Below are 12,326 nucleotides of genomic sequence, written 5' to 3'. Positions count from 1 at the left end.
ACATTCTGTCAGTTAAGCAAAGCTAATTAGTAGATTGCAAATTCTTAACCACCAATGCAGAAATTGAAGTCAGCACAAAACATCTCTGAGTATCTCCTTTATCTGTCTCTGTTAATGAAACTCATATACCTATTTTGGGGGGCATTTGCACTGGCTGTAGACATAATGGATCTGTGCATGTTTAATCTGTGTATAGTTAACACATGAGGAGGGAGAGGGCAAGAGTAGGTAAAGATGAGTGTTCCCTTCTTTTGAAGGGTGTAGCTAAGACCAAAGGATTAAGTAAGGAAGTAGGTTTGGACTAGACTGTACTAGATTTGTATCGACTTCCTCTTCTAAACTGATATGGGCAGTGTATGTACACTATAAAAACTTTCTAGTGTACTCTTTTACTATTTCTTTAGTGTGATGTTGAATGTAATTTATACCACTGTTGAAGTAACAGGTTAATTTCTAGGATTAGCATGCTTTGTTGTGATCAGAGCATGCTTTGTTACAGTCAGAACATGCTGGTTTTAATCATTTACTACCTGGCTGGCTTGTAGCTCCTCAGATTCTTCTCCTTGCCCTTATTGAAGATAGGATTGACATCTGCTTTCTTCCAGTCCTCAGGAATCTTCCCTGATGATCATGTCCTTTCAAAGATAATGGAGTGGCCTCTTGGTGACATCAAACAACTCCCTCAGCACTTGTGGTTGTATCCCATTAAGTCTCATGGACTTGTGTGTGTTCAGTTTGTTTAAATGTTCTCTAACCTGATCCTCCTGCACTGATGCTAGATCTTCCTTACTCCAGACTTCCCTATTGGTCTTAAAGACCTGGGATTCCTGAAGGCCAGTCTTACCAGTAAAGACTGAGGAGGGCATTGACTACCTCTGCCTTTTCCATGTCCTTTTGCACCAGGTTCCTTGTTCCGTTCAGCAGCAGGCCCATGTTTTCTCTTGTCTTCCTTTTGCTCCCGATAGTACTTGTAGCCCTGTCTGTTATGGAGTGTTTTGATTGTCTAGAGCTAAATGATGGTGGTGATAGTGTTGAGTGTTTATGGGTAAGAATCAGGGGGAAGGGCAACAAGGCAGAGAGCATGGTGGGAGTCTGTTACAGACCACCCAACCAGGTTGAAGAGGCAGACGAAATATTCTATAAGCAGCTGGGAGAAGTCTCACAATTGCTAGCCCTTGTTCTTGTGGGGGACTTCAACTTAGCAGATGTCTGCTGGATATACCATACAGCAGAGAGGGAACAGTCTAGAAGGTTCCTGGAGTGTGTGGAAGATCATAACTTCCTGACATAGCTGGCGAGGGAGCCAACTAGGGAAGGTGCCCCGCTGGACCTGTTGTTTGTGAACAAAGAAGGACTTGTGGGTGATGTGATGGTTGGAGGCCGTCTTGGGCACAGCGATCACAAAATGATAGAGTTTTTGATTCTTGGAGAAGTAAGGAAGTGGAGTCAGCAGAACTGCTATCTTGGGCTTCCGGAGGGCAGACTTTGGCCTGTTTAGGAGCCTGGTTGAGAGAGTGCCTTGGGAGGCAGTCCTGAAGGGCAAAGGAGTCCAGGAAGGCTGGACATTCTTCAAGAAGGAAATCTTAAAGGCGCAGGAGCAGGCCGTCCCCATGTGCCAAAAGACGAGCCGGCGGGGAAGACGACTGGCCTGGCTGAAGAGAGAGCTTTGGCTGGAACTCAGGAAAGAAAGGAGAGTTTATGACCTTTGGAAGAAGGGGCAGGCAGCTCAGGAGGACTAGAAGGATATCATGAGGTCATGCAGGGAGAAAATGAGAAGGGCCAAAGCCCACCTAGACCTTAATCTGGCTACTGCCATAAAAGACAATAAAAAATGTTTCTATAAATACATTAGCAACAAAAGGAGGGCTAAGGAGAATCTTCATCTTTTATTGGACGCAGGGGGAAATGTAGTGACAGAGGATGAGGAAAAGGCTGAGGTACTTAATGCCTTCTTTGCTTCAGTCTTTAAGAGTAAGACCAGTTGTCCTCCTGGTACCCAGGCCCCTGAGCTGGAAGACAGGGACAGGGAGCAGAATGCAGTCCCCTTAATCCAAGGGGAAATGGTTAGCGACCTGCTACACCACTTAGACACGCACAAGTCTATGGGGCTGGATGGGATCCACCCAAGGGTACTGAGGGAGCTGGTGGAAGCGCTCACCAAGCCACTCTCAATCCTTTCTCAGCAGTCGTGGCTAACCGGGGAGGTCCCAGTTGACTGGAAGTTAGCAAATGTGATGCCCATCTACAGGAAGGGCTGGAAGGAGGATCTGGGGAGCTACAGGCCTGTCAGCCTGACCTCGGTGCCGGGGAAGGTTATGGAGCAGATTGTCTTGAGTGCCACCACATGGCACGTACAGGACAACCAGATGATCAGGCCCAGTCAGCGTGGGTTTATGAAAGGCAGGTCCTGCTTGACCAACCTGATGTCCTTCTATGACAAGGTGACCTGCTTAGTGGATGAGGGAAAGGCTGTGGATGGTGTCTGCCTGACTTTAGTAAAGGCTTTGACACGGTTTCCCACAGCATTCTCCTGGAGAAACTGGCTGCTCATGGCTTGGACAGGTGTAGTGTTCACTGGGTAAAGAACTGGCTGGATGGCCAGGCCCAAAGCGTTGTGGTGAATGGAGTTAACTCCAGTTGGTGGCCGGTCACAAGTGGTGTTCCCCAGGGCTCTGTGTTGGGGCCAATTCTGTTTAATATCTTTACCAATGATCTGGACGAGGGGATTGAGTACACCCTCAGTAAGTTTGCAGACGATGCCAAGTTGGGTGGGAGTGTTGATCTGCTGGAGGGTAGGAAGGCTCTGCAGAGGGACCTGGGCAGGCTGGATGGATGGGCTGAGGCCAATAGTATGAGGTTCAACAAGGCCAAGTGCTGGGCCCTGTTCTTGGGTCACAACAACCCCACGCAACGCTACAGGCTTGGGGAAGAGTGGCTGGAAAGCTGCCTGGCAGAAAAGGACCTGGGGGTGTTGGTCAACAGGCGGCTGAATATGAGCCAGCAGTGTGCCCAGGTGGCCAAGAAGGCCAATAGCATCCTGGCTTGTATCAAAAATAGTGTGGCCAGCAGGACTAGGGAAGTGATCGTCCCCCTGCACTCGGCACTGGTGAGGCCGCACCTCGAATGCTGTGTTCAGTTTTGGGCTTCTCACTACAAGAGAGACATTGAGGTGCTGGAGTGTGTCCAGAGAAGGGCAACGAAGCTGGTGAACGGTCTGGAGCACAAGTCTGATGAGGAGCGGCTGAGGGAGCTGGGGTTGTTCAGCCTGGAGAAAAGGAGGCTGAGGGGAGACCTTACTGCTTTCTACAACCACCTGAAAGGAGGTTGTAGTGAAGTGGGTGTCAGTCTCTTCTCCCAAGTAACTAGCAATAGGATGAGAGGAAACGGCCTCAAGTTGCACCAGGGGAGGTTTAGGTTGGATATTAGGAAAAATTTCTGTACTGCGAGGGTGGTCAAGCATTGGAACAGGCTGCCCAGGGAAGTGGTTGAGTCGCCATCCCTGCAGGTGTTTAAACGATATGTAGATGTGGCTCTTAGGGACATGGTTTAGTGGTGAACTTGGCAGTGCTAGGTTCGTGGTTGTTCTTGATGATCTTAAAGGTCTTTGTCAACCTAAAGTATTCTGTGCAGAAGCTGCTCTTGTTGCTGTTCATGTCCTTCACCAGATTTAACTCCAGGTGGGCTTTGGCTTTCCTGAACCCATCCATGCATGCTGGGACATTGTCTGTGTATTCCTTCTGTGTCACCTGTCCCTGATTCCACCTCTTGTATGCTTCCTTTTCATGTTTCAGTTGTACCTTGAGTTTTATTTGTAGCTGAGCCCTTTATTTTTGTCCATGAGGTTTGACATCAGGATTTTTCTCAGTCCCAGTGTTACTTTGCAGAATAACAACATTAATTTAAAATGAATGTTTTAAGTAGAAAAATATTTTCAATTTTCCTGGACAGCATCATTATCTACCTGCTATTATTACAACATTGTTTACTTTAGAATGCAGCCAAGAAGGTTTTAATGCTAATAAAAAATGGAACTAATCCACATTGAAATCATGCATTGTTTTGTGATGAGTTAGCTTGCTCAGCTGACTGTGTAGCTGATAGTGATGGCTGTAGCTGATATCATGGCTGCACTGCCATGGGAGGGAGGCAGGCAAGGCTGGGATGGTCTCGTTTGGAAGCAGCAAGGATGTGTGATGTCGCAGCTACCTTAGACTGTCACATCTGGCATAGCATTCACATTGCTGCCTGCCATGCCACCAATGCCATGAGAATGTATGACACTGGGCCACAAGTAGGACTTCTTCAACAGCCCTAACTGATAAGAGGAAACAAGAAGTAAAGTTAGCGTGGCATTTCTTAACTGAGGTTACAGTGAGGGTTGTCCCCTAAAGATGCTTCCAAAGATTTTAAACACCATGGAGTATGTTTTTGTCTCTTAGAGGAAAACTGTAAGACTGCCAGCTTCTTGAAGATGCCTGATTTTATTTGAGGCAGAGGAATTTGTTTCCAAACTGCTTGCTTTTTATTCCCCCCCCCACCCCCCCCGGTGAACTATAGATACTGTATTAAAATCAGAAGTGAGGTTGATGCCTAGATGTTAACAGTACACTGAAACTCTTTCTGAGTTGACGAAGGGGCTGGATGCTTAGTTTGTGAACTGTTCTGTAGCTGTTTCTTGGAAGCATATCATCCATCTGCTCTGTGTTTCTGGCATCCTTGTTTGCACATGTCTTTCTGTACTCCACTTATGTGGCTGTTCAGAGTTGTTTAGCCATTCAAAATAAAAGCTGGCGTCTGGGTAAGATTAATATGCTAACTGTAGCTAGTATTATGAGATTTTAGCATTTTTAATGAATCATCTTGAAGTCTTATTTTTTAAGTATTCAGTTGGGGGTTAGATTTTTATTCTCAGCTTTTAAAGAGGCAGGTATACTTCACAAACTCTGGATTTCCATCCTCATTCTCACAAAGGTTGTTGAAGATAACTTTGCTCCAGCTCAACTTCCTGAACTTTGCTCTGCAAATTTTTTTGTGTAACTTATCTTTCCTGTACATAGTGAATCATTTCTCAGTTGTTTGGATTTTTCACCCAGCAAAGGAGGAAGTAAAACATTCTTAAATGAGACAATTAGGTATAGAATTTCAAATAGCCAAAACCCACCCACCTAATGAATCACATTAGGTGAACTTACTACTGGTGCACTTAAAAAATATGTACCATAGCAAACTAATTGCATTAGCATTTAAGATCTTTGCATTAGCCTCAAAATGCAGATCTCTGCATTAGCCCCAAAATGGCTCTGACAGTATTGACTCCGAACATGGAAAAAAATCTTGAGTCTGTCTTTTCTGGTAAAAGACCCAAAATCTTTGAGGAAAATCACAAATGTGTCTTTCACTAATTTGTATATATTTTCTGTTACAGGGTGAGGAAATCACTAAGGAGGAGATTGACATGCTGAGTGATGCTTGCACCAAGCTACAGGAACAGAAAAAATCACTAACAAAGGAAAAAGAGGAGCTTGAGGAATTGAAGGGTGATATCCAGGAGTATAATGAGGTGAAGAATGGAGCATGGAAGTTACTTTTTTATTTCTGTTATGTTTAGTTTTAGCATAAGTGATCCACAAATTTGAAGATTATCTTGCTTGGATGTCTGTTAGCCTGTGGTTGGTAGTTGAGTGCATGAATTTTGTATGGGACAGTGCAGAGCCTCATTCGTATAACGTGTTTAAAGCCTAGTTAAAATCATGGGAGTAGTTCCCACCAGATGAGAATCCTGTTCCTGCTTTTATTGCCAGGGTGACCAGACTAACAGGTGCTGACTAACTGCTGCATGCTGCAGTTCTTTCTTATCAAGCATAGATGTCAGTATTACAGATACTTCAAGTTCAGTAAAATGAACCTTACGAAAGATGTGGAAAATAACATTCAAGGGGTGCATGAAAAAGGCAGCAGTGTTGGAATTTATTGTTCTAATTCCAGTTTGGCTTTATATGTCTATACATTTGCATTCCATTTACAAATGGCTCCTGTCTTGAAATGCTAGTCGAAGTCAGTAGTGTCTCTTGTTGAGAATTCACACCGACAAAAGCTTTTCTCTCTCTTGACCACTTCTTTTAGGATTTGCAAGAGATAAAAGAGCTCTCTAAAACTGGCCAGGAAGAGGTAGTGGAAGAGTCAAAGGCAAGCAAACGATTGACCAAGAGGGTGAACCGAATGATTGGTCAGATAGACAAAATTATTAATGAATTAGAGACAAGTCAAAAGACAGTGGATGTAAAGCTGGACAGTGGTGATAGTCCTCCTGCTGGGTAAGTGACTTGAGAGCACTGAATTTGTCTCTGTTTATCCGCAGTCTCGCTTTTGTCTGATGTGTGATTAGAAAAGAATTAGCAAATAAGTTGTTTAGAATGTTAAGATAATTTATTTTAAAAATAAAATTAAGAAAATTGTGCTGTGGATTTTCTGTCTTCTAAGGTATGTTAAATATGGTTGAAATGAGAAAGGAAAAAAGCAGGTATAATTCCCCAGATGCTAGTCCTGAGGAGGTTCTGAAAATCTAAGTGTCAGTATCTTATCTTGTTCATGCCTCTAGCACTAATGGTGATGCAGGTGAAATCATGCCTTTAGTCATGCTCCTCATGCAGTAGGTTTGCCCTGTGTCATTGATTGAAAAGATGCGCAACAGTATGGTAAGCATATTCATGTTTGTTGTTCTTTAGTAGTGAAGATGTCAGTGAGGAAAAAAATGGCAGTAAAGCCTGTTCTGTCTCTGGAGAGAAATGGGGGAACAGGTCTAATGGAAGTATGGAGATAATTTTACATGGTCCCTTTCCAAAAATTTGCTTCATTTCAACTTTGACACACTTGCAGATTTTCAAAGAAAGATCTTTCTTGATAGTTTCATTGCAAAATTCATTTATCAACACTTCTCCAGGTCTTAATGTTACTGGAGAGTCTTTCAGGCAATCATATGTTGAACGGTCATACGTTGCATGTTACAGGCACTGAAATGCCTAAAAACTGTGACTGTAATTCTCACAGTTTGTGATTATGAATTTTGTATTAATCTAGTTTGCTTGCACCATTTTGTGTGATTCATTAAGAGAGCTTCCCAGCTCCCATAGAGCATTACCTAAACAGAAATACGGATTCTGCTTTTGTTGCTTCCAAACTTGTTTTTTCCAGTTCCCCAGGGCAAACGGTCATTTGTTTCAGATTTTGTGTAATAAGATTAGGGCAGCCATATGGATGGTGCTGAGAAGTTGTTGATCAAAACCGTCCGAATTTGTAAATTAAAATATAGAATCTTCTTGTACTGAATGTAATTATAGCTTATGTAATGGTTTTGTGGATAATTTTGTAAGTGATTGTGGATGACTGAAAATTATTAGTTTAAATATTGCTTAATTGTCAAAGGCTTGGTTTTTAACCTTCAAGTTGGTGCAGTCATTACCAAGCCATCAAGGGTCACAGAAACGACACAAGTCCAGGACATTTAGTAGCAGCTTGATAAATACTCCTTGAATAAAAGTCAGTCTGTGCCCAGAGGTTAGGGACAGGTATGAAGCTAGGACTATACTGATAAAGCCCTTGTGTTTAATATTTTTTGGGTTCACTGTCTCCTGCACTTCCGCTTGACCTGTGCTGGAAGATGGTTCTTCAAACTAACAAAAAACTACATAAGCAAGCAGAGGCTTTAAGTTGCAGAAGACAAAACAACTTTAGCTTCATGAGATCAGTAAGCAGACACTGGAAACATCTGAAACCTGCTAGTCACGATGTCAAGTTTAGTCCTTTCTTCTACAGAGTCTGTTCCTTGATAGGAGCAAATGAAGCCTATTTTAACGAAACAGCTAAATTGCTAAAGCAATTAGTTCTCAGCTTTTGTTTTCCTGTGACTTTCAGTAATTTTGTGTAGGCCAGCCTCTCTAAGTAAAAGGATGACAGGTGCATGGCACTGCATCTTTGGTCAATGGGGGCGGGGGGGCAGAGGGCGTTAGAGACACAGTCTGGGAAGCACAGAAATTGTGCTAAACTTTTTCACATGCTAGTGGATACATGTATTTGTGCAATAAAGCATGTGGAAACCAAAAGCCTGAGATGTGATGGTAAGATAAAGATTCATTTGAAATCTGCTTGCTGATCAGTAACTCATTTTTGCTTTTTTGCATTCTGTTCAGGATTATAAATAAATAACTAACGTTTTTACAAATGACCTGCAGTGTAGTGACTTTCAGTACTGTCTTTTGTCAACTTTACTCCTTTGGAGTAACTGCTTGCCATGTACAGATTGTGCTTCCTCTTCAGGGAGAATCTCATCAGTATTGCTGAGCTAATTAATGCGATGAAACAAATTCAGAAGATTCCAGAGGAGAAGCTAACTAGGATTGCAGAGGCACTAGATGAAAACAAGGATGGCAAAATTGATATAGATAATGTTGTGAAGGTAAGTTTGTGGACTACTGAAAGAAAATAAGGCTAGCCATCCTTCAAACATTGCACCTGTTTTGACTTAAATTCATATTGCTGTCTTTTGCAAGAGTCTTTACTTGATGGCAGTGAGGTTTTTGGTAATGTATTGTAAATAGATCTTATAATATATATTAGCATCTTCAGAATTTGTATGGCTATTTTGGGGGAAAAATAAAATCTCTATCCTGCGTCTGTTGCCCACGTTACCTTTAAAACTGTAGGTTTTCCTGTATGCCTATGTCAAGTGCTGTAAAATATGGTATTTTTGTGGTGCTACTTATGAATGGGAGGGAGGATGGGAAGGAGCTTTAGAAGAACTACTTTAGGAATACTGCTATTACCCAAAATCTTGACATAATACATATAGATATACTTTATGTCAACACAAGATAATAGCTTCTCTTGCCTACTTGTATACCTTACATATTTCATTGAGACCTGTATTTCCTATACTTGAAAGACATCAGTTGTCCTTTAGGTCCTTTGTAAATGACCTGTGTTCTTTGCCTGATTTGTCATGTTTTCTCATTTTGCAGAACATTCTCAGGTTTTCCCTGCATTTCTCCTTCATTTTCTTGCTCCTTTTTTACTTGGTAAATTTAGAGATGTCCTGAAACTTACTTCCTTGCAAGTAATTTTCATACTCAATACAGAAATAGGACTTAAACTATGGCCAGCTAGAAAATACAGTATCAGCCTTTTGAAACACATTTTTCCTCTCTACTGAAGTTGTGATTATCTTCCCTGTTGCTCTGAACAGCCATTGTACATTTAGCAACACAGGTAAAATGTACTTATTAATTCTGCATGTAATGCAGAATAATTCTAGGAACTTGAGGAGCTATGCCAAGAATACATTTGTACAAAAAGCTATATAAAGGAATTTGGAATCACCTGCTAAATTATTTTTTCATTTTGCTTTCGGAAAGGCCTACCCCCCTCTACTTTTAAGTTTTTGTAAATTTGTGCCTAATTAGTACAGGAGGTCTTTTTGAGAAGATTAAGCCTATAAAATAAGTATTGTCTTAAATACTATTTCAGCAGGTACTGAATCTAAGCTTTCCATTGGAACAGATATAATGAATGGTTCTGTTTTACTTTAAAATGTGAGTCTTTGTTTGCTGAGGTCAAAAGTTCTAGATAATTTGCTTTAAGTTTTAGCTTTTTTTTTTTTAATACTATGTTTAATACTATGGATATGTTTGAGGCACTGGTGGTGGTTTGAATTTGTGTTTCGTGTAAGAAAAAATGTTGTTTTCCTTGAACATGAGAAAACTAATTACTTTTTTTGTCTTAAAGTTTATGATACGAAAATGCCTCAATCATGTAAAAACTAAATGCCCTCTCAATTTCATTTTATGTTCATGTAGGTAGTAGAACTGATTGACAAAGAAGATATTGATATTGGCACCAGTCAGGTTGCTGAGATTATGGCACTGCTTCAAAAAGAAGAAAAGCTGGAAGAAAAAGAGAAAGCAAAGGAAAAGCATGATAAAGAAGCTGTGGAAGCAAAGAATTAAGCTTCAGATTCTGAAGCTAATCCCAATTGTAACCAAAACCTTGTATATCTTTGTGTCTAATGGCTACATATTACTTGAGCTTTGTGATTATGGGAAGTGTTTTGAGCTGATTCTAGTAATAAATCATAGATCTGTTTTCTGACATATGGAATGAAATTTCCGTTCATCAAAGAAGTGATTTACTGTCATTCCATACAGACGAAAACAAAATATGCTTCTTTAGCAGTGCTCCTGCCCACAAAATCATGTATTTGCACTCATTGTTGTGGTACAGTGATCCATTAAACTTGCAAGTTTGCTGCATAAATTAAGTGTATCTATCATGGAAAAATGTTTCTCATGTATTTTCTTTCATCATTACATGGGGCCCAACCTTGTGCTGCTTCTACCTTTTAGCTTTTTCAGAATTTAATACAAACTTTCCCTTCTGTCACAGTATTATGTATTTTGTAACCTGTTAGTGAAGATTCTATGGCTTCAGTAGTAGCTCTTTAGATTGAGTTTTATTTAAGCTAAATATCACTAAGCTGTTGCCTCACTGACAGAGAATGTGGCATTATAATCACTTCTATGAATTCATGATTATTATTTTTTTCTGTTGAAGGGAAAATCAGATTTATTTTTCCCTAGAATGGAAACTTCCCATGAAGTTTGCTTCTTATGGGTGCCTTAAATTTCTGAAGTCTAGGGAGTAGAGGATGTTGCTTCTACTCAAAATTCCATGAATTACTAAAGCATTGGAATCACAGGAGCCTTTAAAATAGTTCCAGAACACAATCTGTCACACAGTAAAGTGAGTTAAAGTGTTTGTCTAAATAGCAAAATGAAAATAATCATAAGGGGAAAATGTCAGTTGTGATCTTTTTGCATATATTTTTTTTTAAAATGCAGTTATCTTCGCATGCTTGTTTTTTCATCTCATAACTATTTACACCATAACTAGTTCTCTTACCTCTCAATTTTCATCTCAGGTATAAAATCACTAACCAGGTATAGTCAAAGTACATAAATACTTTCATCTCATGGCCTTGCTTACTGTGCAGTCAACAAGTCATACCTGGTATTGCCAGTGCTTTGAATACATCATGGGCTTTCTAATTAATTGCTTATAGTTCCTGTCTTTAACTGTGTGATTAAATACTGACAGTAGGTCAAGGTTTATTCGTTAATGTTTGTCCTTAGTAGTAAACTTTTAAGTTTAAAAAGTAAAATACCAACTCGGGGATGTTCCATAATTCCTGGTAGCCTAAATTTTCCACTCCTTCTTAAAATCTGTTCTGAAATACAGAGTGTGACTTGAACCAGCAGGGTTGTGGTTTGTTATTTAGTTTTGTTTTTATTTTGCACCCAGTATTATAAAATATATGAACGGTCTTGATTTTATGTACGCTATAGAGAGCACATCTTACAATGGCACTGTACACAATGATGTTGAGGTGGGCAGTTAGTACTTAATGCTTTTAGTCATAGTTGCATATTTTCATAGAAAATGTTGACTCCCAAGCGTATTTCAGCATAATTCCATGTTCAGTATTTATCTAGATTGGCTAAATTATTTGTAAAAACTTATTTGAAGTTAGTGGAACAAAAAAAGTGTTGACAGTCTCATGGCTTGCATGATGGACCATTGTATTTAGTTGTTTCCAGAGCAAGATGTACAGTAAGATGTACAGTACAATTAATTCTAGAAGGAGGGTCAGTGTTCAAGTATTGAGTTCACATTCTGTACAGTTTGCAAAGAAAGCTGCTTACAGTAAGAACCTGAGAATTACTGTAATTGTATCTGAAGTGTAAAATTGCTGTGACAAAGCTGAAATTTCGAATCAGTACAATCTTTGTAGTTAATGTACCCCTAAACAAGGGGGCTGTTCTCTTCCTCATAAATCGAGATTAACTTGGAGATTTCAGCATGAAAGTTGGTTTGCAGATTTTGAAGATAGGACTTCACTAGGTGCTTTTTTAGGCCAAAACTTAGCTTAGATGAAAATGCAAGAGTAAACGTAATTTCACAAAAATACAATTTAAAAACTAATTTTACATTATATCATTTACAATTAGAATTAATGGGCTTTGAAGTACGCTAAATTTTGCAGTTGCATATCTTCAATTTGAAAACAATGTATAATGATCTTACTTGACATTCCTGAAACATGATAAAGATACTCTAGAATTGTCTGCTACCTTTCATGGAATATCAAAAACCTAAGAATCGTATGCACTTGAATGCATGCAAGTTTAAAACAGGGAAGTAGCAGAAAAAGCTGTTTTCAAAGACTTACTGATTAAAGTTTTACAGAGCTTTAACTGTCCTTACAGTAAATTATCTGA

The 12,326-nt window shown here is 40.0% G+C and overlaps 1 protein-coding gene across 4 annotated transcripts in view; it reads left to right on the top strand.

Annotated features, from left to right (window-relative positions):
- The window catches only part of LETM1 (leucine zipper and EF-hand containing transmembrane protein 1), a 31,097-nt gene extending 20,112 nt beyond the window's left edge, over nt 1-10,985 (top strand). For 2 of the 4 annotated variants that reach the window (XM_075499606.1, XM_075499608.1), the window contains exons 11-14: nt 5,426-5,560; nt 6,124-6,314; nt 8,314-8,452; nt 9,849-10,985. In XM_075499606.1, the coding sequence (XP_075355721.1) occupies nt 5,426-5,560; nt 6,124-6,314; nt 8,314-8,452; nt 9,849-9,998 (615 nt within the window). In that variant the 3' untranslated portion in view covers nt 9,999-10,985. Of the gene's footprint in view, nt 1-5,425; nt 5,561-6,123; nt 6,315-8,295; nt 8,453-9,848 lie in introns of all 4 variants that reach the window. The other 2 variants (XM_075499605.1, XM_075499607.1) reach the window with 1 other exon arrangement.
- Nucleotides 10,986-12,326: the final 1,341 nt, after the last annotated feature.

The sequence above is a fragment of the Mycteria americana genome, chromosome 4, assembly GCF_035582795.1.
Source record: "Mycteria americana isolate JAX WOST 10 ecotype Jacksonville Zoo and Gardens chromosome 4, USCA_MyAme_1.0, whole genome shotgun sequence".
NCBI lineage: Eukaryota > Metazoa > Chordata > Aves > Ciconiiformes > Ciconiidae > Mycteria > Mycteria americana.
The sequence above is the reverse complement of the archived record's forward strand: the minus strand, read 5'-3'. Positions and strand labels throughout refer to the sequence as shown.